Here is a 24,457-nt window from a genome sequence, read left to right on the forward strand (position 1 = left end):
TTTTAACCTCATTCTCACATCAACATAAGGTAAGGAAATAGCCCACCTCTGGAGCAACTTACTCTGAAACACACAGACTGTCTCTTACCACTGACCTCCAACACATTCCAGCCTGTCCCTCATTCTGTAAATAGTAGGTATTATACCACCTGGTTAGAGTTGTGACGTTGTGCTCTGTTACAGTTAGTCTATATTTATCTCATTTGATGAGCTATCAGTTTTAGAGAATCTTAAGATTTAGACTAGCAATAGAATATAGAATAGATGTGACTGCCTATTTAATCATTGTTTGGATAGGCCACCCACAAACTATAATAACAAGTATATAACTACTACTACTACTACTAGCAATAGCAGAAAAAGTGTAAGCATGAGTAGTATTAGCAGTATAAATAACAGTTATCATAATCTATACTTCATTCTGAATGGATTCCCAAATGGGAACGGCATGGTCAGCTCTTCTGCCTGTTAAAGACACAATGGAGCTTCTATTTTCTGTGCTTACACAATAAATATCTACACAACTCCTGAATCTGAAAAAAAAAACAAACCCAAAACAAATAGAAGTTTAGCGCTTATTAGGAGGTACAAGAAAAGTTTAGGAGACATAGTTGGGGAAATTGTCTTGGACGTTTGGAAAATGTGTTCAGCCTAAGAGACAATCTGAGCATTTGTGGATCTGTTTGTATATATATGGGAATGGTTTGGGTCACTTAACAACAATTTGAGGACAGCTTGAAGAAAGTTTAAGCCATTTTGTGATGATTTGAGACATTGTGGGACGGCGTGGGACCATTTGGGCCAGTCTGTGACAGTTTGGGGCTGCTTTAGGACAGTTTTGGAACAGTTTGGGCAGCTTGGTTGAGGGGTTAAGATGCTTTCAATAGACATTTCTTTCTTGGTTTGCAGTACGGAGACACCAGTGCATTCCTGCTTTATTCTGGGCTGCGGTTTGAAGATGGGGGTGATACTATGCCGCTGTGGTTACCAGCAATTTGGCTGTGGGCTTTTACGTTTCTTCCCCCCGTCAATATACATAATTGTACGCACATATATATAAATGTTCAGTACATTAGACCTGCACATTTCTGCACACACACAGCCTCAAAGCAACATTCTTTTGAAAACACACATCAAAATCCAGGAAGTGTGATTCTTTAAAAAAAGTTGTGTGCTTGAATCAGACACCTGGTATCTTTTGTCTAGTCTTCACAGTCTAAACTTACAAACCACATATGAGTACGGCAAAAGCACCTCGAAAAAAAACGCCATTATGAGTCGTTCCCGCAAACATTTTTTTTCTACTGCAATAAAATCACTAAAAACTAAAAACAAATGTAAACAAGCAATTTTAGGCAACGAATATTTAACAGCTCAGGAAAGAATACTTATAGTTTTCTGCCTAAAAAACAAAGTCTAACTCGAAGTGTGAATTACTAAACAAATTTCAGTAAACTGTTCAATCTCTTCTAAAAATAGAACTCTGCTGTTTTATATATAGCATTGTGGAGGAAAACTCTTCAATTTGAACACCACAGCAAGAGAACAAAGACAGCTGAACAAGAACACACACAAAACATGACCTACACTTACACACAGTGCATGTAGTTCAATCTCTGCTGTGTCTTCTGACCTTCCACGTGCACACACAGACATACATGTGTGTGCATGCTCATGCAAACACAGCCCATCTTTTCCTCTCTCTTTAAGTCTAAAATAGATGCAGGCCCCAAACCACAGCTACCAGTGGAACACTGTGAAAATAACTGCGACACACTTGTGCTATAGGGGTGTGTGTGTGTGTGTGTGTGTGTGTGTGTGTGTGTGTGTGTGTGTGTGTGTGTGTGTGTATAGAGTGTCTGCTTGCTTTAACTGGACTGTGAATATAAGCAATCTCTTCTGAGTTCATTAGGAGAGGAGTGTAAAAGAAAGAAAAAAGTGAGGATGTTAAAATGCTAAATGCTAGAAATAAAACAGGGTTTGATTCATTAGTGAAACATGGGGCATAACGTAAAAAGAGAAGAGAAACAACAACAGCAGTGTACAACAGAATAAGATAAACAAGAGATCAGCCATTGATTAAAAAAAAGACTAATATACAAGATGAACTGCAGATTCCTCAGTGAAGAAACCACCAGAATAAACAGGACATAGCACACAGATGGGATTGACGACAATAATGAGTTTTTTGTGGAAAAAAAAATATTGCTCATGCAGTCAAATAACTCTTCATCTTGTCATCTTGTTTAGATAGTGTATGTATGTGTGTGGGTGGGAGCAGGCATCTATATACACACCTCTTTAGCTGAAGGAAGAGCTATGCTGACAGCGCGCTGACTAATGAACCATGTGATAAACAGTCCTGATTTCAGCAGGTGTGTGTATGTGTACAAAGTACAGCTGCTGAAGCTTCAAATTGGTCCAAATGATGTCATCAGGGTAAGACACAAGGTCAAATGACGCAGCGAGAAACATATAGACAACAAGAGATACGGTGGGATACATGTTAGCCAGATAAAACTACACACCCAGTTGGAATATACTAATGTTCCTAATATGTCCTTTATGTATTGATATACTGTAATTGTTATATCTGGCTTGCATATGCTACTATACTACAAGATTTAGATCTATACTTCACAGACTACAGTACGCAGAAACCAATAAACCAAAACATACAGTGGAACAAGTCAGATCAATGGTTACAGTAAAACTAGATTAACCTTTTTAAAAAACTGCTGGTTTGTGTTTCTAAACATTGCCGCCTGTGTAAATAGCAACCGGTAATTAGTAACTGGAATACTAGTATTTATAGTGTATATGGGATATGCATCACCAGATTTCTCTGAGCTCCCACTCCACGGCCCGTTCCACCTCCTGTAATTTTCCAGTAGCTGAAGTGACGTCCAGAACAAGAATTTATTACAAGAGAGATATTTCATTATCCATTGACCAAATGGGCTCTATTCTCATTAAGTGCTCAACTCATTCATACATTTTGCATACTGCAACAGATTTTATTTTTTAAATGAAATCCACGAAGATTTTAAAGTTTGCCTTCAACCAGATTTTGAGCATTTGACCAACCAGCATGAACCAAACCTGGTCCTCCCTTCTCTATACTTCTGGAAAAGACAAGCAGAGACGATAATGTGCTTAGAAGTGTGTGTGTGTGTGTGTTTTGTTGGGTTTCCCTACCAATGAAGTGAGACTTATTGTGCGGTATTTCAGTGTGTATGCGTTTGTGTGTGTTTCTGTGGTCTTGGAGTAAAACGGTTGCTGTCGGTGTTGTTGGAAACGTAAACAAGTGTGCATGTTTACGGCCGGGTGAAAAAGCAACATCTGACAGGGTTAGCGAACGCCTGTTTACTGCAGTGCAGCGTGTGTGTGTGTGTGTGTGTGTATGTGGTGTCTACATCTGTGTCAATTTTGGCAGAAGACCAAAAGAGAAAGGAGAGACCGCATGACAAGAAAACGTAAACACAAACACATTCACTCTCTCCTCTCTCTGTCTTTCTCTCACACACACACTTTATTGACCGACTTCGGCTCCACTGAACTATGCGCCGAATTACTGTAATCACTATAATCACTTATAAACATGCCTTTAACACTTTATAGACCTCTTTCTCTGTTTCTCTCTCTAACACACACACACACACACACACACACACACACACACACACACACACACACACACACACACACACACACACACACACACACACAGTACAGTACTAATTCTCAAAAACAAATGGATCCACAAATCTCATGGTGTAGGTGGAGGATTACAACTTCCTCATGTGGCCATGCACATTTACACGTTTACCTTAAAACTGCTGGACAGTAAGTGTCAGCAGCACTGACTCTGCAGTAAACTCAAATGAGCTGATTTAACATCTGGCAAGGGAACAAGAATTTAAACTAAACACTGCGGCTATGACTTGCATATTCATACACTGATTAATTATGCTGATTAAAGTGTGTTGTCCCTAGACCCTAGAATGTGCATAAATAAAAAGCAAACAAGCAAACATGGTCCTGGAAAACCATTTGGCACCACCAGGCACTGTCATGTCCCCTATGCTATTAGGCCACATCTTCACTGATAAATCACACCAGCAAAATATGCAGATTTCCAGGAATTAACCACTTCTTTTTATAAGACAGAACATGTCTTGACTGAAAAGAATCGAACTGTCAATTTTAAACTAAATTTGGTTGGTTTTGGTCAAACAGAACTAGACATAAAAAATACTGAACATGCAAAAGATGTTTGTCTGTTGTCTGTTTGTCTGTCTGTAAATACATATATCTATTGACCCAATGATAAGGGATTGAGAAGTGACAGGAAGTCAACAGTAACTCAAATAACCAGCAGAAGACCTCAATGGGTTCTAATCTTGTCAGCTAAAAACATAAAACTGAGGCTACACTTTGCACTGGGTTACCAACAGAAGACTGTTGAAGAGCAGAAGAGCTGATTTGTTTTGATTTTTGCTGCCTCGGATAGCATGGTCATAATTTAGCATAAACAACATGAAAGCATGGATTCGTCCTGTCTTGCATTAACAGTTCAGGGTGCTGTTCCTTTTGTAAGGGCATGGGGGACCATTAGTACCAACTGAGCATCATTTAAATGACACAGCGCCCCCTGAGTATTGTTGCTAATTAGTCCATCCCTTTATGACCACAGCGTACCCATCTTCTTTTAGCTGTTTCCAGCACCATGTCAAGAAGCTCTGGCCTCTAGATCTAAATCCAATAGGGCACCTTTGGGATGTGGTGAAATGGACCACATCATGAAGGTGCAGATAACAAATCTACACTAACTGTGTGATGTCATGTCAATATAGACCAAAATGTCTGAGGAACGTTTCCAGCACCTTGTTGAATCTGTGCCATGAAGAATTAAGCCAAAAGAAGGTCCAACCCAATAGTAGCAAAGAATACCTAAAGTGACCGGTGGGTGTACATTTTGGTTTTTACTATAAAAGAGAGTTAAGAGAAGGAAGAGTACAAGGAGGTAAGAAAGGCAGTAGGGGTTGGGCTTGAAGAGTGTAACTGATGATCTGTCAAAAGGTCCTTTAAAACTTCTGCCAAGAGTAAATGATCCATAAGGTGCCTGAGTGAAAGAGTTTATGTATTTGCATGTATATGCATGATTTTACGAGTGTCTACCTCGCAAAAATTATGTGAGTGTATATTTTTTATGCATGTGCCTGCACTGTGTAACTTATGCAGCTGTGTATGTATACCTGTTTGTAGTGGTATTATTTCTTATTTTTTTCACATACCTGTGTATATTATTTCAAGGGTGCGTGTACTGATGCATTTAAATATGAGTCTCTGTGTTGGCTGTAAGGTGTTAAATGAATAGGGTCCGTGTTTTTGCCTGCTGAGCCTTAAAATCTGCACCAAGGGACCAGCTTACAAGGCTGTCCACCAGCACGCACACAGTATAACATGCACAGATTACAACACACACACACACCACTGATTTTACCACTGAAACTGTTCAGTCAGCAATCTGGTAGCAATGCAGTTCCCTCCCAAATTCTTTGATACTTTAGTTGGATCTTTCAGTATTTACATTGCTGGAACTGTTTGTTTTCTGCAAGAGACAGCAGAATTAAAGTATTTTGACTAAAATGATGAATGGGAAGTTCCCATCCTATAATCCCATGGTTGCATTTATCTAAAATACTAAAACCAACAACTCAACAGAGAGGCAGAGTAACAACCTTTAAATAGGGTTACCTTAAGTTTAATTCATTTTTATTTATACAGTGCTAATTTACAGCAGCAATGGCCTTGAAGTAGCCCGGCAACCTGAGTATTTAGTAGCATAACTGAAAGATGGCTCAGGGTCGCTTCATCCCATCCTAAATGTATTAAAAAGGAAATTTTGAGTCTAATTTTGAGTCAGTCTAAGTGGAATGTAGACAAGTAAACCAATGACTCACCAGGAACAGCGAGATTCTGGACTTGAGCAGGGACCTGGACATTAGCCTCAGAGGCCAGGGTGAGACGCCCCCCTTTGCCGATTCGTTCACAAAGCAGGGTGATGTGCTTCTTGAGACGGGCAGTGTCACTGGGGAGGCCCAGCACTGATCCTCCTGTCTGCGCCAGAGAAGTAGCCTGGTCCTTGGGGTTCTGTGACAAGCAGGTCCGTAGGAGGTGGGAGACGGCAGCATCACAGCTCTCTTCCCAACCCTGTGGAAAGAAATAGGAAGCTTACCTTATACACTACCACTCATTTCATGATTATTTACATTGTAGATTCTCACTGAATGTGTCAAAACATGTTCAATATTTTAGATTTTTCAAAACAGCCACCCTTTGCTTTGTTTACTGCTTTGCACACTCTTCTCTCAATGAGCTTCATAAGGTCGTCACCTGAAATGGTTTTCTAACAGTCTTGAAGGAGTTCCCAGAGATGCTGAGCACTTGTTTGCCCCTTTTGCCTTCACTCTGTGATCCATCTCATGCCAAAGCACAGATTTCACTGGTCTAATGTTCATTCCTTGTGTTTTTTGGCCCAAACAAATCTCTTCTCCTTTTTGCCTTTCTTTAGTAGTGGTTTCTTAGTAGCTATTTGACCATAAAGGCCTGATTTCCACAGTCTCCTCTGTTGATGTAGAGATATGTCTGCTATTGGAACTCTGTGTGGCATTTATCTGGGCCCTAATCTGAGGTGCTGTTAACTTGCGGTTTCTGAGGCTGGTGACTCCGAAGAATTTATCCTCAGCAGCAGAGGTGACTCTTGGTCTTCCATTCCTGCGACGGTCCTCATGTGTGCCGGTTTCATCGTAGCGCTTGATGGTGTTTGCAACCGCACTTGGGGACACATTCAAAGTTTTAGCAATTTTAAAGTAATGATGAACGGTTGTTTCTCTTTACTTAGCTGATTGGTTCTTGCCATAATATGAATTCTAAAAGTGGTCAAATAGGGCTGTCAGCTGTGTAACAACCTGACTAAAACACAACTGATGGTCCCAACCAAGAAGGCAAGAAATTCCCCAAATGAACCCTGACAAGGCACACCTGTGAACTGAAAACCATTTCAGGTGACTAAATCATGACCCTTATTAAGAAAAGGGTTTGCAGCACTGTCAACAAAGCAAAGGGTGGCTACTTTGAGGAATCTAAAATTTCAGACAAGTTTAGAGTTATTTATCAATTTTTTCTTTGCTACATAATCCCATATATCTTGCTTCATATATTTGATGTCTTCAATATGTATATACAAAGTAGAAAGTAGTAAAAATAAAGAAAAACGCTTAAATGAGAAGATGTGTTCAAACTTTTGACTGGTAATGTATGTTTAAATTATTGAGATACAGGCTGAAAGAAGAATGACATAATGGACACAGAAGGCCTGTATTATAGTAATTGTCTTAGTAAGTTTTCAGAAACAAGAAATCAACATTCAGAGAAAATAATAAATACTATCAGATTGTAAACTTGTGTTTCTGTTATTAACTAGCAATGTAGAACTAAGACTGGGAGGTGTGAGTTTCGATTTGTGCTTCACTAAAGTAAAAAAGGGATGGCGCAAAAAGAAGCTAGAGCAAAGAATAGAGGATACAAATTTGCATAACAGAATACATTAAACTCTTAATTCAAGGCAGATCCACTCATAAACAGAGTAAGAAATGAGGAGGAAAGAACCACGAGTGCATGACTTTGGAAAGGTGATGGAGAAGAGACAAATAGTTAGAATAAACTATTTTAGCCTTTTAATTTGATGCCCTGTTGAATTTTGAATTTATGAGAGAGCAAGAAAATGATAAGACATTCAGAATCGAAAGAAACGAAAACACACACGCACACACACACAAAGCCACAGTAATAAAACAGTGAGGAGGGTTTGGTCTTTTGCTGTCCCCGTTCACCATCTCTCATCCTTCACCCACGCATACATACACGAATATACCCAACTCATCCTACTAAAAACCAGGGAACCCAGAATCTCTCATTTGAATGGGTGATTTAGATGGGTAGGTCTGAGGATGATGCGGTATGTGCGTGAGTGTGTGTTGGGAGGGTAAGGGTGTGTTGACAGGTACCCCTCCACCATCACCCCCCCCCCCCCCCCCCCCACACACACACACACACACACACACACACACACACACACCTCTCGTTCTCCTGCCTGCCGCCATGCTGATAGGCCCCTAATGAGCCATAATGACAGGTAATCAACCCTGTAATGATGATGACAGAGAGATACAGACAGACACAGGGGAAAGAGCGACAGAGAGAGAGAGAATGCAGGAGTGTGAGAGAGAGAGCAAAAGAGGACGAAAGAGCGAGAGAGAAAATGGTCGGGGGGGTTGAAGGAGATGAGATGATGATGGAGGGAAAGGCAGACACCAAAAAAAATTAAACATGTGGAAAGCCGAAAGATGAGCAAAGACAAGAGTAAAGAAAAGACACTGGACGAGTCTGGAAGGAGAAAAATTAAAGAGGAGGGGTAGGAGGAGGCGAGATAGAGGTGGGTGACCTATTCTTACAACAATACCTCACCAGGTTATCAAATGGAACAACATAACTGCAGGTTTCTGTGGAAACTTGGCATGCTCATGCACGCGCTCGCTGAAACATACGTTCCACATGCTGCGGAAGAAAATTAAACGTCTCTAAACCTAAACTGCAGACATTCATCCTCCTGAAGGAGAAGAAAGGAAGCAAAGAAAGGTGGAGCTGAGCGGCTTTGGATCAAGGCCAGAGCGATAAATTACGGCAAAGTTCCCACTAATGCAGAAATAGAAGAGGAACTTGTTTTCTGTACCAAGAAACAAGAGAGGTTTTGTATTATTGGGTCGTCTTTGAAGACTTTTTGAAAAGAGAAGTTGTACAAGTGCAGCAGCAAAGAAGCATGACAGAGCTTCTATTTTCCTTGTGTTTATGATAGCAAAAAGGAATCTTTTTTGAACTTTTACCAACACTTCAGAGTGGAAAGCTTTAGTTTTGTGTATATTGACACTGTATAGACACGGATTACATCAGTAAATAAAAGTACCCTGTTGAATAACACTGAATGTATGATTATCCAAAATGTTAAAACGCCATTTTTACCTTGTTTTTTCTTGAGTGCACAAAAAAGCTGATATTCAGTGAGAACAATACCAATCGCATCACTGAGTGAGAGAAATTGATGCTAAATTGTTAACACTTCGTGACTGAAAAGTATTTTTTGAGTCATACATTAACTCCGCATTATGCCGCATTACAAACAAACACATTAAAATAAAGCACATGTGGTATTATTAGCTTAGACAAACAGAACCAGTTATGAATAGTTTGGCCTTTAAACCTGTATAGCTTCAATGTTCCACTGTTGAAGTACCAACAAAGACAAACCTTTTTTTTCTTTTTTCTTATTAAATAGTTTCCTCAAAAAGCCTATGGACTGCATCAGGAATATCAGGTCTGACAAAGGGAGAAACCCTGGGTGTAACTGCAGAATTACAGGCTGGCAATACATAAATTATAACAGAGTCTAGCACACAACCTTGGAGGACTCCCAAAGAGACAGGTAAAGGTTCAAAAAGCAATCCCTCTGCAGTCATGATATCCTCATCAAGACTGCGAATGTCATTTGAGAGACCGGAGTTACGGCTCTGTGAGAACAATGCCATACAGTCAGTCTCAGGGGGAAACATTACCCACACAATCATCCTAAGACCAAATCAAGAGTGGATTTAGTACAGCATCAGCTACTTTCCTTAACTTCTGGGTACAATCAACTTTAATACATCTATTTACTGTAAATGCCTAGTTACTGACAATCAGAAGCTCTCAGAGTCAGAAGGCCTATTATGTTATAAAGAAACCTGTGGTTTGACTACAGATCCACAATATGAAGCAAGAAATTATGGACAAATATAACCTCTTTATTTCATAATAATTTGAAACAAGTGGCATTTATATACAGTGTGGAGTGCATAATGTTGAAGTTCCAGTAGTGGAGGTGAGGTGTCTATGAAGTGTTCAGCAGTCTGATGGCCTGGTGGAAAAAGCTGTCTCTCAGTCTGCTGGTACGGGACCGGATACTGCAGAACCTCCTTCCTGATGGAAGTAGTCTGAATAGTTTATGGCTGGGGTGACTGGAGTCCTTGATAATCCTCCCCGCTTTCCTCAGGCACTGCTTCCTGTAGATGTCCTGGAGGGAGGGAAGCTCACCTCCAATTATCCGTTCAGAACACCGCACTACTCTCTGGAGAGCTTTGCGGTTGTAAGCGGTGCTGTTGCCATACCAGGTGGTGATGCATCCAGTGAGGATGCTCTCAATGGCATAGCGGTAGAAGGTCCTGAGGATACGGGGGCTCATGTCGAATCTTTTCAGTCTCCTGAGGAAGAAGAGGCGCTGTTGCGCTGGGCGATCGTGGCTCAAGAGTTGGGAGTTCGCCTTGTAATCGGAAGGTTGCTGGTTCGAGCCCCGGCTTGGACAGTCTCGGTCGTTGTGTCCTTGGGCAAGACACTTCACCCGTTGCCTACTGGTGGTGGTCAGAGGGCCCGGTGGCGCCAGTGTCCGGCAGCCTCGCCTCTGTCAGTACGCCCCAGGGTGGCTGTGGCTACAATGTAGCTTGCCATCACCAGTGTGTGAATGTGTGCGTGAATGGGTGGATGGATGACTGGATATGTAAAGCGCTTTGGGGTCCTTAGGGACTAGTAAAGTGCTATATAAATACAGGCCATTTACCATTTCTTCACTGTGTTGTTTATGTGTACTGACCACGTAAGATCCTCAGCCAGATGTACACCAAGGAACCGGAAGCTGCTCACTCTCTCCACAGCAGCGCCGTTGATGGTGATGGGGGTGTGTACTTCTCTGCATCTCCGGAAGTCCACTATCAACTCCTTTGTCTTTGCAACGTTGAGGGTGAGATGGCTGTCTTGACACCAGTGGGTCAGGGCGCTGACCTCCTCCCTGTAGTGACCCACCACTGTAGTGTCATCCGCAAACTTCACAATGATGTTGGAGTTGCTAGTAGCCGTGCAGTCGTAGGTGTAGAGTGAGTACAGGAGAGGGCTCAGTACACACCCCTGTGGAGCACCAGTGTTCAGTGTGACGGGGGATGAGGTGATGCTGCCCAGTCTGACCACTTGGCGTCTGTCAGACAGGAAGTTAAGGATCCAGCTGCAGAGGGAGCTGCTCAGTCCTAGATCCTGCAGTTTCCTGTCCAGCTTCGAGGGAACGATGGTATTGAATGCTGAGCTGTAATCTACAAACAGCATTCTCACATACGTGTTTCTCTTATATCGCCATGTTTTCAGGTTATTGCATTCGCAAACTTTAGTGTCTATGCTGTCTACCCCCAAAATTATGGTTGAATACAAAAAAAAAAACCCCACCATATCATGAATGGGAAAATTCTCTTTCAAATGTCTTAACACTGTTAAAAGGTTTATAGAACCATTTGTGATTTAAGGCTACAAAACACTTTCAGGAGCTATATCTGTATATCTGTTGAGACATGGACAGGGAGCCTTGTATCACTGGTTTTAAAGTTACGGCTGATGTATAGTTTAGGGTCTATAGTGTTAGTTCAGAGAGTGAGAAGCCTGAGCAAGACTGGCATTATGACTGTATCAAGAAACTGGGAGGAAAATAATGAGAGAAGGAAAGCAGAAGCAGGAGGTGTTGAGACAGTGAGAAAAAGAGGGTAAAGAATGCACTATGGTATAAACAGAAAAAAAAGAGCAGGAGGGATGATGGAGAGTGATAACACTGCTGGTGTAAAAAATAGAGAATAGAAAAACAATGAGGAGTGAGATGAGGATGAAAAGTGGGAAAGAGAGCAAAGTGGGAGGAGGACACGGAGGAAGGAATGCATGAAGAGAAAAAGGAGGTGTTCTGCTTGGCTGCAACTAAATGAGACGTTTCGTTAGATACCTCACAGATGCATTTCCTCTGGTGTTCCTCCTTCTCCTTTTTTCTCCACCTCCTCCTTGTTTTTGACCTTGTTATTATAAATATTTCTATTTTCTTTCAGATAAAAAGCAGTGTAATGAGCCTGCACTCAAAAGAACTCCTCTTCTTAATTCCAAATATCCTGAGAAGCATAAACTTTGCCACAGATTTTTGCCATTCTTTGTGCTTTCCAATCACATAATATGGAAGTGACATGGGTCATTTGGTATTGCATTATATATTTTAGTTATTCTGCGTTTCAGTGAGCAGAGATTGCTGTGTATAGTATCTCCTTTGTCAAAATGTCTCAACTTTCATATTTCAGTCTTCTACAATCTCAGTCTCAGAGGTGCAGCAACAGGTGCATGTTCAATGGTTTTTCACAGAGCTGTGCACAATGATTTTTTTTTTAAAGTGGACACCAATTGTTGTTCAATATGAGCTCCACTACCTGTGACTTCATCATTATCCCCAAAATAAAGTTCAGCTTCAAATGTCATTGTTTTGAAACCAAGCGGAAAACTCCAGAGCTGAAAATGAAGCAAATGCACAAGTGGCAAAATTTACAGTTCCTCTAGGTGCCACTTCATGCTGGCTCCAGAAGGGAGACATTCCCCATAGACGGCCAGGTTAAAATGGCCAATTTTACAGCATCAAAAAGCATATTTACAGCCTGGTAAAAAAAAAAAAAAGGTTTTGGCCTCTATGGACAGTTATCCTATCATAAATACTCTGGTAATTTTTTTTTACAACTCATCCACCTGGTGTAGTCATTAAACTGGACCTCTTTACTGTGTGTGTGTGTGTGTGTGTGTGTGTGTGTGTGTGTGTGTGTGTGTGTGTGTGTGTGTGTGTGTGCAGCATTTATGCCTTTATGAGCATTTTTAATGGATTACCTGACTAATGTTATGACTTACACTGCGGTACAGAGCATCCAAAAAGTTATTGCTTTGGTTTTGGAGACTAAAATTCCAGCATTTTTTTAGTCTGAGCACCAGTTACCTGATATGCATGTCTGTGGATTGTAGCCATATCGTTTATGAATTTAGTTTGCTAACTAAGCTAATTAGCATCAGCTGATAAATTATAAATCCACCCTCTCGTGAGTGATGCCAGCGTGGCTCCATCTATCGTTCACACTGACAATGAACTGTATGCACAAGTATCTGGGTCAGAATGGCAGCGACCTATGAATAGCAGCCACATTGGTGTCCTGTCCTAGGACATACCTTACAGGAAAATTTTTAATTGCATGTTTGTCTGTTTATTATTATTTTTAATGAGTGGACCAACAGAACTTTGGGATCATGTGCTGTACTGGAGTTTGCTCTCCAAAAACAGTATCTCGATCAGGATCATCTCCGCGGGTAAAACTGCTCAGTGAGACTGAACTGAAATTATGAAAATTGCATTTTTACTGAAAAATGAAAAAAGTTCTGCATTTGAAAAAGATCCAATAAATGGGTAATGGGTAACAGAAGAGTGTGTAGGAACTTACTAATGAATTCAAGATGGAGAAATATTTAACTAAGTTAGCCAATCGTTCATTTTGGCTGAAGAATTGATAACTGTTCCACCCCCATTCTCCTCAGAGACTTTATTCATATCTGTGACAATCCTGGAACTAACTGAGTGACGGACTTGTACTCACCTGGAATGACCTCGCCAGTCCACCCACAGAAACGGTAAAAAGTCCAGATGAAGATTTAGTGTTTTTTGAAAAAAGAGTTTTCAAAAATTTTGACTTAAATAATAAAAATAACAATTCCCTCTCAACAAAAGAAGTGCCTAGGTGTAATAAGCCAAAATAACATGTTACACAAAGAAAAATAAATGTTCTAATAACTTAATAAAAACTCCACTGGAATCTTGATAGATGTTGTCACAGCACTGCATCAGGTAATATAAATTTCCTAAAATAACCCTTCAGTCCACCTGTTTGTCTTAATGTTGTGGACATGACCCTGATTACTACTAATTTACTTAATGCCATTAATCCCATTTATAATAACACACACACACACACAAACTTACTTTCACAGTCCCTCGAGGCTCATCAACTGACCCTCTGAAGCTATTTCTGTCTACAATCACAGTGTGTGCGTACTGTAAGATATTTTATGCACAGTTGTGTGCATGTGTGTAACTCTGCGCCGTTAGCGAAAGCTGGAAATAGACACAGTGGTAATGAGAGGTTCAGGGGATTGATCGGAGCTATGGAAAAACTAATACAAACATACCCACAGTGGGCACTCGCCGTCTCGATGGAGTGACAAATCTTTCGTGGTCTGACTGCAGCAAATGGAGGAGCTCTGTCAACACGGCAGTGCACAACCCACGCTCACATAAGCACAAACACACATTCAAACACACTCTCACACAAAGCTTGACGTCTGAGTCAGAGGCTCTTTAAAGAGCAATATGCCATCTATTCACACTAGGACCTTTCTTTGACCTTGACCTTTTGCGTGTATTTGTGTATTTTATATATATTCACACATGCATGCACACACACACACACTCACACACACATCAGATTTAATGGTCAAATTATGAACAGGTACCACAGAACACACTCTGACTCTGTGCAGAGCTGACGGGTGAGTGTTGAGTGCTAAAAACTGAATGTGTGATTGAGTTTGTGTGTGTGCGTTTGTGTGTGTATTCCACAGAGACCAGAAGTACTTAATGTATTTTTAAAAGTTTTTAGAGAGTGTGTTTAAGCTGGGTCTATGTATACTGAGCAAGCTGCAGATGGATGGACAGATACTGACATGTTAATGGCCACCTGTGTGTGTGTGTGTGTGTGTGCGTGCGTGCGTGCGTGCGTGCGTGCGTGCGTGCGTGTGTGTGTGTGTGTGTGTGTGTGTGTGCGTGAGTGAGAGACTGTGTACCAGCTGCGGTGTGTCCTGCAGCAGAGGAAGCAGTGTGGCCTCCAGGATGCTGGTCTGATCGGGGGTCAGGCCCTGCCACAGGGACAGCAGGAGCACGAGAAGGTGTGTGGCACTCCGCAGACGAACAAACGCCTCTTCCAGCAGTGCCCGGTTCTCCTCTGCAGCCTCTGCCAGTGCCATTACCTGGAGGAGACAGGAGCTGGTAAATCTCTCCTAATCATCACAAGAATCACCATTGCATACAGAGGTGATGAAAATGCATTCATACATCAACAGTTTGCATTTAAGGAGCTGTGACTTCACCTCTGATCTTGATCCAGTTTGTTTTATAAAAAACTTGAATACTTGTCAAAAATTATAAACATGCTTCAAAGTCAGCCAAGAAAAATATAAATCTGCTGGCTACCCAACTTGACCTCTGGTTCCAGTCATTTTGAATTTTTGTGTATTTTCTTCTGAGTCATCTCCATAATTATTATATTTTCTTAATATGACACAAAAGCCAGATTTCCCCCTTTGCTTTCTTGCTGGACCAAATGACAAATCATCCCTAAAAGCCTTGCTGGGTCACTTTCTCTAAAACACACCCATTTATCCCCAAAGACAAAGACTTAACATCAGTGGCAAAACCTGTGTAAACAGTTTTATGAGCATCGAGTCTGCAGCTTCTTCATTACTCTCACTGTGTGTTAGCCTGAATTCACCCTGAACCACTTCATCTTTGTGTATTATTTTTATAACGGGGGTCACAATTCCCTGCTGCAATATTAAGATCTCACAGTTCCCTTTTGGCCTTTAACATCTGAAATTAAATTTTAAAATAATGTGTAGGGATGACATGTTTGGCAAGATTTTTGATGGACTACTAGTTACAACGCAAGTCAAACACACTGCTTTGTCAGAGATGAAAGAGACAGTTAAATCATTTGTTAAACTGTTATACACACAGGATGATTCTTCCTTCCTTTCTTGTCTAGTTTTAGCTAACCCGGTATATTTACAATGAAGCTAGAGCCTAAATCTGCATTCTATCTTAAGGCCACTAGAGGGCGACAGCTGTAGTTGCAAAAAGACGTCTGGTCCAGTAGAAGTTTATGGGAAAACAGCTTTCTGTTATTTCTTGTTTAAACATGTTCTTGCTCAGTCCATGGGCTCAGTCTCTTATGTTGGGACATAATGAATAAAAAATGAACTCTGTTTCGTAAATCTTGATCATACCGCGTTTCAAAAAAGAGGATTATCTCATGTGTGAGGCTACATGACAAGCAACCCGTCAATGACAAGTTATCAGCTAACGGGTGTGTCCCTCCTCATCACATCCAGGTTTTTGCAACCAAGTTCGCAATGGTGAAAACGCTCGAAGGTGTCACAGTAGGTATGTGGATCTGGGTCCAATTCTAGTTCCCTTGAATGGTTAAGACTCTTGACCCATAAGACCCATATAAACATTAGTTTGGTAGTAGTCAGTTAAGCTACACTGGAAGTGATTCACAGCATTGTGGTGACCAGAAATTATAGGAAGTAACTGACATTTCACAACTTCAAGATACTACAGGTGAATTAACCACTGGGAACAGAAAGATTTCAACATATTTCAACATTTCTCAACTTCCAGGACAGCAACTGAAGAGACTAATTTAACGTGGGAATGAAGAATAGCACTGACTGATATATGACCTGTTAGTAGATATATGTATATTCATTACATAACTAACCAGCTCTCAGCTTAAAGGTAATGCGTAATATGCAAATCACACCATTTTACCACTTTAGGACTCATATCAATTGGAAGATATTGCATTCAATATCCACATTATAACACCCACTTAAAGTTCCCACCTGTATGCTCGGTATGTTTTTAAAAATCATTGCTTTGACAATAACATCTTAAATGCACTACTTACAGGACAGTTCTGCAACAATTCTGTAAATTAATTAAACATTACCAGTGGAAATCTTCCTTTTAGGATTTTTTTCTAATATTTCTTCAACTTCTTAAAAATTCTTTCACTCTTTCCTTTACCAATATATTCTTCAACAGGAGGAAATAAACCCCAGTCCATTATTTCCATGCCCTTCAGCCTTTGTGCTTTATGGCTCTTTCCTGCAGACTACTGGATTTAGTTTTTTTTCTCTGAACAAACTGCACTGCTGTTCTCCTGTTAGAGCACTGGAAATCCCATTTAGAGAATGTTTACTACGGATTTTCTTCTTTCTCAAGTTTAAAAATAAACTAAACTAAAAAGACGAAACACAGCAGAATTCAAATAAATTGTTCTCTACATGTAGAGACTGCTTGCTCTGATGACTTGCCCATACACTCGGTTGGCAGTATTTTCGAAGGCATGTTTTCTTAAGAATTGTGGGAATCAAAAACATAGACGGGGAGCAAAGAGGAATGAAATACTTGCTTTGCAATGAAGATGAGGTTAAACAGCACAAAAGTGAGGGTTAAGCTCTTCTAACGTTTACTCAAGTACACAGCTCAGCAGTAGAAGGCAGAAAGAGAGAGAATACATATATGAGGTGTGGTAGGACCATGTGAACTCTGACCTTCAGTGAGGGGTCAGTCCCTTCATCCCTGTATCATTGCAATAACAGAGGAGTGGAGATGAGTAGAGAACAAGCGATGAAAGAGCAAGACAGATGAATAAGAAGACAACAAGAAAGGGCAAGCCGGATGAAGACAAGGAGGGAAATGAGAGAAGCAGGAGGAGGAGGAGAGAGATGAACGGACAGAGAGAGAAAAAGAAGAGGTGAAAGCAGATCTGGGACTAATGGAAGAGTGTGTATTCAGATAAATGAGTGATCTGCAGGCCTGAGTGCCAACGTACGCCAGGAGTTTGTTTGACAAATGGATTCAGCGCTTGCCATTTGATACTGCGAAAACAGAGATGGAAGACTCAGAAATGAAGTGTGTGTGTGTGTGTGTGTGTGTGTGTGTGTGTGTGTGTGTGTGTGTGTGTGTGTGTGTGTGTGTGTGTGTGTGTGTGTGTGTGTGTTGGGGAGAGAGAGAGAGAGAGAGAGAGAGAGAGAGAGAGTCAGTGAGTGAGAGAGTGAGTGTATATCTGTGTGCATGCTAGGGTAAAGCACCAATTGCTTAAGTAAGCCGTTTTGATTTGCGTAATACTAAACTACAAACATGAGTACATGGGTACGAGAGCCTCCTCTAAGACTTGCACACTAAGTGTAAACAGTCAGAGTTAAAGTCTTAATTCACTTCCTTTCATTTGGTGGTAAACCTAAAAGGACTCAAGCATTCATTCAAGGCTGAGGTCATCTGTGGGTGCCATGTCATTCACAACTCTCAAGTTAGACACACATGCACACACATGCATACGCATTCTTGCCAAATGATTAACTATTTCTCATCACTGTCTTGCCAGTCTAACCCAGTCTAACCTTCATGAGTACACAAAGACATAAGCTTGGCTTAAGTCTTTTAAAAAAGTGTGACCGAATGTAAATTATTTCTGACTCACTTGCTCTCTTCATTTTTTTCCCTCTCTTCCTCCCTTGCATCTTGTACAACCATATGGTAAAAAGCTGTAAAATTCTGCACACTTATTGGGAACACTGCTCAGAGTATTTAGATAAATAATAAATAATTGCAAAATTCTGTTGGATCTTTGGGAGTCTAATTTTGTGAATTGTGAAAAAAAAATAATATACGTTTAAAAACACTCACGAGCTACAACTCACGTACATGAACTCCTTATACTCTAATGCTAAATTTCTGCCATGCGCCACACAGACACACACACTGACTACCTTCATCCTTCTCAAGATCCAAACAAAACCCCATCCACCTTCCCCTCGAGATCTCTGAAAATGTGCATGTGTGCACGTCTGTGTGTGCGTATTGATAAAAGGCTCCAGGTTTGGTGAAGGGCTTCATTGTTGGCAGTGGGTCGACTCCACACACACACTCTGATTGATGCCAGCTGAGAGAATACAAAGACACATTTAGCCTAAACACCCCCCCCCCCCCCCCACACACACACACACACACGCACACACACACAGAACAGAGATATAAAAACATGCAAATATGAACACACATCCATTTACACACAGATATGTACAGAATATATACACAAATGTTAAAAACAAATAACCAATACAAATCAGCTTCCAGGAAGCCTGGACAGAAAAGGTGCTTAAAAAAATTCTAAACTTGGACATCAACACCATCCCTCTCACAGCTATTTAGTTGTACGTCAGCAGCTGAACTACTGGTGACCTTAAACAACCTGCAGTTGAAGCTGCTGGGGTTACGACCTCCCGAGGTGTCTGCAATAAAGTCTGGAGTCTATTTGAAACATAAAGGGACATTCTGCTGCATCTTATGCACTTAAACCTGGTTTACATCTCAGTGACAAGGCACAAGTTTGTGACAGCGTCATGGCCCTTTAACCTAGACCGTCAAAAAAAAAAAAGTCAGAGGGAAAGACTGAAAGTCTATGAAAGATGTTATTAAAGAAAAATTCCCTCTATTAGAATTTCTTCCATCCATTCACTTGTTCAGATGCAAACACAGAGTACAAAGCTTCCAATACAAGCCAACATTTTACGTTACTCTGGGGATTGCAAACCACACACAGACACATACACAAACAGTCATGTTTATCTATTCACGCACAAATGCACAAAGATATGCACACACATGTACTGAGAAAAATACCCAAGAAAAGTACAGAAAAACACAAACAGAAATTAGCAATACCCCTATCTACCAAATCCATGGAAATGCAGTATTTAGAGCACACACTCTATATCCATATAAACACACACACACACACACACACACACACACACACACACACACACACACACAACAAAATGTAACTGACTCTTAAATTTAAGCTGAGATGCAACAAGCATTTAAAAAGTTAGACTTAGGAATTAGCTGCCCAGGATTCACATTTGGCTGCCATGCTGTTCATAGGAAAGAAGGGAGGAGAAAAAGTTTCAGAATGAATTCTGTGCTTGACTAATGAAGTTTATTCTCAGTATATAAACCAACCTAGCACCCTTAAAATCATGTATATATGATGAGCAAGATATAGCTAATGTCATGTTCCTTTGAATTAACATAATGTGAAGATGGTTACAGTGATCATTCCAGTGCGCAGTGTTTAGGTCAAAGAAAGCAGCACTTTGAACTTTTTAAAATAGACAGGGCCAACTTATCTCTCAGAATAACCAACATGGCCAATAACTTAAAATAAATATGCCCCATGAAGCAGAAAGAAAACACAGGAAATGCCACTAATGTAATTTCATTTCCTTGTTTTAATACAGTTATATGACTTATACAGTGAAAAATAAAAACTATAAAAACAAAAAAACTGACTCTAAAGTCACCATCATAATATTAACTAAGACAATGCACAACAGCCCTGTCACAGTTCAAAGTGGCGCTTGAGCATGTGCCGGACTTGTTCAGTATTCTCCTGAGCAACAGGTACCACTACTCAGAAAGAAAACTTCACATCAGTGCTGATAAAGGGGCACAAGAAGTCAAAATCATATGCAAAGACACTGCTGTGTTTTTAAGCTTCCTCCACATGTGTCATCTTATGAAGCTGTTGAAGCATCGCTCTCTCTGAGCTCCTGCACCAATATATCACTGAAATGGTGGTAAAAACTGTCACGATTGTACACTTGTGTATTCAAGACAGCCATGGCCACACATCTAATGCCAGCATGACAACAAGGCATGAAATCATGGCAAAGACACCAACTGTGATGTCACTTTTAGTGCACGCCTTTGTTTGTTAGGGTGGTAGAGCAAGCATAAACTCAGTGTAAGATGTCAAACAAGCCACTGGAACGTCAAGAATCACAGTATTTATCTTGTAACCCAATTAACATTCCCATCTTCTGACATATGCAATAATGAAATTGCACACCATCATCATTTCTAACTTGTGTAACTGCTAGAGTAACTCAGACATATTTCTTTGCCCCACATTTAATATACGGGGATCGGGTCAGTCACTCACTAGTAACATTAACAGTACTTTTCTTTTCAAAAGCACTATTATACATGCTGTTAAATATTAACAGATATGATGTCAAACATAAACTAGTCAAACTATGTCCTTTAAAAAACTGGTGGAAAAGTGCTACCCAGTCCATGACCTTCCAGCGCTGCAGTTGATAATTTGGTGTAGAATTTGTTCCTGTTTGACTTTCAACAGCTACAGTATAACTCAACGCCAAGTTTGGACAATTTTACAACACAAAGCGCAAAAGCACTTGTGTAGCAGCTCAGATATCAAGTGGTGAAGTCTGTGAAAGGCTCTGCAGCAAATGTCGAGCCAAATGCACACAAAAAAAATGCATTTCTGTCAAACATCGCTGAATGTTAGTAAAAGTCAACATGGCGGCAAGTGGAAAAATAAAATAAAGGTATCTGCTGTCAGAGTTTTATCCTTACATAAAGTGAAACAGACAAGAAATAAAGCTCAGAGTGTTTTTGTGTGTGTGTTCCTGTGTGAGCGTATCCTCCACAGAGTCGACAGATTAGATGTTTCCTGCTCAGTAAGCCGCAGCAAACAGCATGGATGAACTCCAAGCCACAGACACACACATGCACACACATGCACACACAGTCCAATATGAAAACACATATGCATACATACAACTTAAAGATAGGTGCGCCTACAAATACACAATTGACTTTGTGCACACAGTGCTGCACTATCTGTGCAAGTGGAAAATAACAGCAGTCCGTTTGGAAGAAAGCAACGTGGCAGAACACATCGCTCTCAGCCCGGGGTATTATGGGACGATGCATCAAGGAAAAGAGAGACAAGCTGGGTGAGAGTGAAACACAGACAGGGACAGGAGCAAAACAATGTTTTACAGGACAGGAAAGCAAAGAAGTAAAGGAGATGGGTTACAGTATGAGTATAAAGAAAGAAATGAAGAACGAAGTTGAAAAAGTTCACACTAAGGTCAAATGAATGTGTTACAGTTGGTTGTGTGTGCACGTGCATGTGTTTCCGTGTCTTAATTAAAGAGCTAATTAGAATCTCAGTTTAACGACGGCTGGAAATACAGAGCCCATTTCCTCACGCAGGACGACTAATAGACATACTCACAAATGGATACAATTACATAGACAGGCACAAGCTCCTGAAATCATCTTAAATACACACACACACACACACACACACACACACACACACACACACACACACACACACACACACACACACGCGATCGCACAGACTTCCATTAACATCCGTTCTGCTCACGATCAAATGTGCTTTCACTAACACAAGACCACATTTCCTCAGTACTGAAAGAACAGTAACAGATTCACTGTTTCACTTATGTGTGTCGAGTGGTGAGGCCCAAATATCTAAATATGTGTCTCATTAGAGTTCCTTTGTGCTGTTGTAGAGCCTGATGTTGGCTGCCAAACACCTGCAGACACGCACACAAATACAGTGCAGGGGTGTAGAGAGACCTTCAGGGAGTTAACCTAAACAGTGCAGTGTCAGACACTAGCTTATGATATCATACTACACAAACATAAAGAGGTACCAAATACTTTTGATGTCTTCAGTCCATCACCAAAAAACATATTCTGCTTTTCACTTTGGTCTTTACCTCCTTAAACATCGTAGTCAGCTCAGGAAAATGATAGCGCTCATTGTGACTATTAAACGTACACTTTGAGTTACTTTGGCTTGGTTACTGAGCATCATTTAGCAGTGTTTGTCATGTTTGCAGCGCAGTGTTTGATCCTCTGCAGGTCAAACTGTCTGAGGGAAAAACTCATTATATGAGGACTGCAACCAACCAGTTTGACCACCAAAATGTTGAAGTGAAAAAAAAGAAACCTGGGCAATAATGATTTCTTTAAAAAAGCAGATTGAGCTAAAATGAAAGGGTCAGGCAGTTAGATGTTATGTTAGGAGGTAGACATGCCGAGGACGGTGGAGACAGAGCAATCTGGTGGATGAGTGACAGAGTGATCAGCATCTCTTCTACCAGTGTCTGATAGACAGATAGCCAGACAGACAGACAGTAACCACTATTGTCTGTGGTCAAAACAAGCACACACACACACACACACACACACACCGTGTTGATAACACTGTCTGTCTACACTCCCACTGATAAGACAAGAGGAGAGAGCAAGAGAGTGTAATAGACAGAAGGGGATGAGAGAGATGAGGGGAGAAAAAACTTGGAGGCCACAAAGAAATTGAATAAAATACAGAGAATAAAAGGTAGGGTGAAAAAAAGATTGTTTACTCAAGTCTGAATGGAGTACCGAATGAGGAAAGATGTAGAGGATAAAGTGATAGGATCTGGCAACCAAACCTGATCCAACCTCTCATGGTTTATCATCTGCTGGGAAAAGACTTGGAGCATATCCACCAGATAAGCATGAACTCCAGGCTTCCACATCCTTTTCTTTTGTTTGTCTTTATATCTACGCTTAACTTTATATCTACTCGGGCAAATTAGCTTTAGTAATCATGCACAAAATGTCTCATAGAAAAAAAATCACAATTAATTTTACTGCATTTTAGTGTGCAGGTCATTGAGCCTATCATCTTAAAACAATAATTTGTTAGTATATATACGGACAACATGCCATTATCGGCTGGAGGAAACCATCCGTCCAACTATCTGTCTTTTAGCACTGATCCAAGTCCTGGTCGCAGGAGCAACAGTCTACATAGACCTGCCTGAACATCCAAAGCCACTACCAGCTCTCCTGAGGGGATACTGAGGAGCTTCCATGAGTTATAGTCTTTCAAGATGAACCCATAGATTGTTTCAGGAAAGCTCTTTTCTGAGAAGAAAAAAAACATCACAGATTCAGATTTTTTTTCTTTTTTTCTCACCACAGCTCAACAAATCAACAGATCAATAAATAACAAATAACCCCAAGAGATGGATACAGTGTCATTATGACTGATGGCACTAAACCACTCCATTTGTCAGTTTCCCACTTCATATTTCACCGAACTGTGAACAGGTGCCCCGAGAAACTATAACTCCGCCATTTGAAGCAACTAGGCAACTAGTCATACCTGGAGGAGGCAGTCCACCCCTTTTTAGATAATAACTGTGGCCTCAGTCTTAGAGGTGCTAATCCTCATTGTAGATGCAGCACTCTCAGCTCCAAACCACTGCAGTGTGACTTGAGGTCAGCATTACCGGTGTTAATCTGGATAACTCCTGGACTGATCAAAAAGTGCAAGAAGTACATTCTTGCAGCCCAACAAGGGCTTCTGAATTGCTTCTGATAGCGGAGTGGCAAGGGACTAAACTGAGGAGTGGTAAATGTATAACTGCCAATAGTGTTTTCACAGACATTACGGACACTGCTGTTACTATGAATACTGGATTTTCTGGACAGACCTCAAGTAAGGCAAGCAAATCATTATTGCAATACTATGCAGGTAGGACATGCCTCTTAAGTGCCACTGAAATATTTTTCAAGGAAATTGTTTTAAAATGTAAAATGATATCCAGTTTTATAGAAAAATAAGTAAACTGCATATGTGAGAAGATGTAAGTAAACAATTATATTTTTTTATATACCTGATAAAAAGATTCATTTTGTCTAAAACAATTAAATCAACTGTTTTGGGCAATTTAGAAA

General features: G+C 40.6%; 1 protein-coding gene across 2 annotated transcripts in view; it reads right to left on the reverse strand.

Annotated features, from left to right (window-relative positions):
* bbs9 (Bardet-Biedl syndrome 9) overlaps positions 1–24,457 on the reverse strand; it is a 174,949-nt gene that overhangs the window by 68,306 nt on the left and 82,186 nt on the right. For both annotated transcript variants that reach the window (XM_085423661.1, XM_085423662.1), the window contains exons 19-20: positions 14,818–15,000; positions 5,967–6,216 (exon numbers count right to left, since the gene is read on the reverse strand). In XM_085423661.1, coding sequence (XP_085279787.1) covers positions 5,967–6,216; positions 14,818–15,000 — 433 coding nt within the window. The remainder of the gene's footprint in view (positions 1–5,966; positions 6,217–14,817; positions 15,001–24,457) is intronic.

Source organism: Rhamphochromis longiceps, linkage group LG11 (genome assembly GCF_057381845.1).
Source record: "Rhamphochromis longiceps isolate RC_006_pf linkage group LG11, R_longiceps_female_GT1.1, whole genome shotgun sequence".
Lineage (NCBI taxonomy): Eukaryota > Metazoa > Chordata > Actinopteri > Cichliformes > Cichlidae > Rhamphochromis > Rhamphochromis longiceps.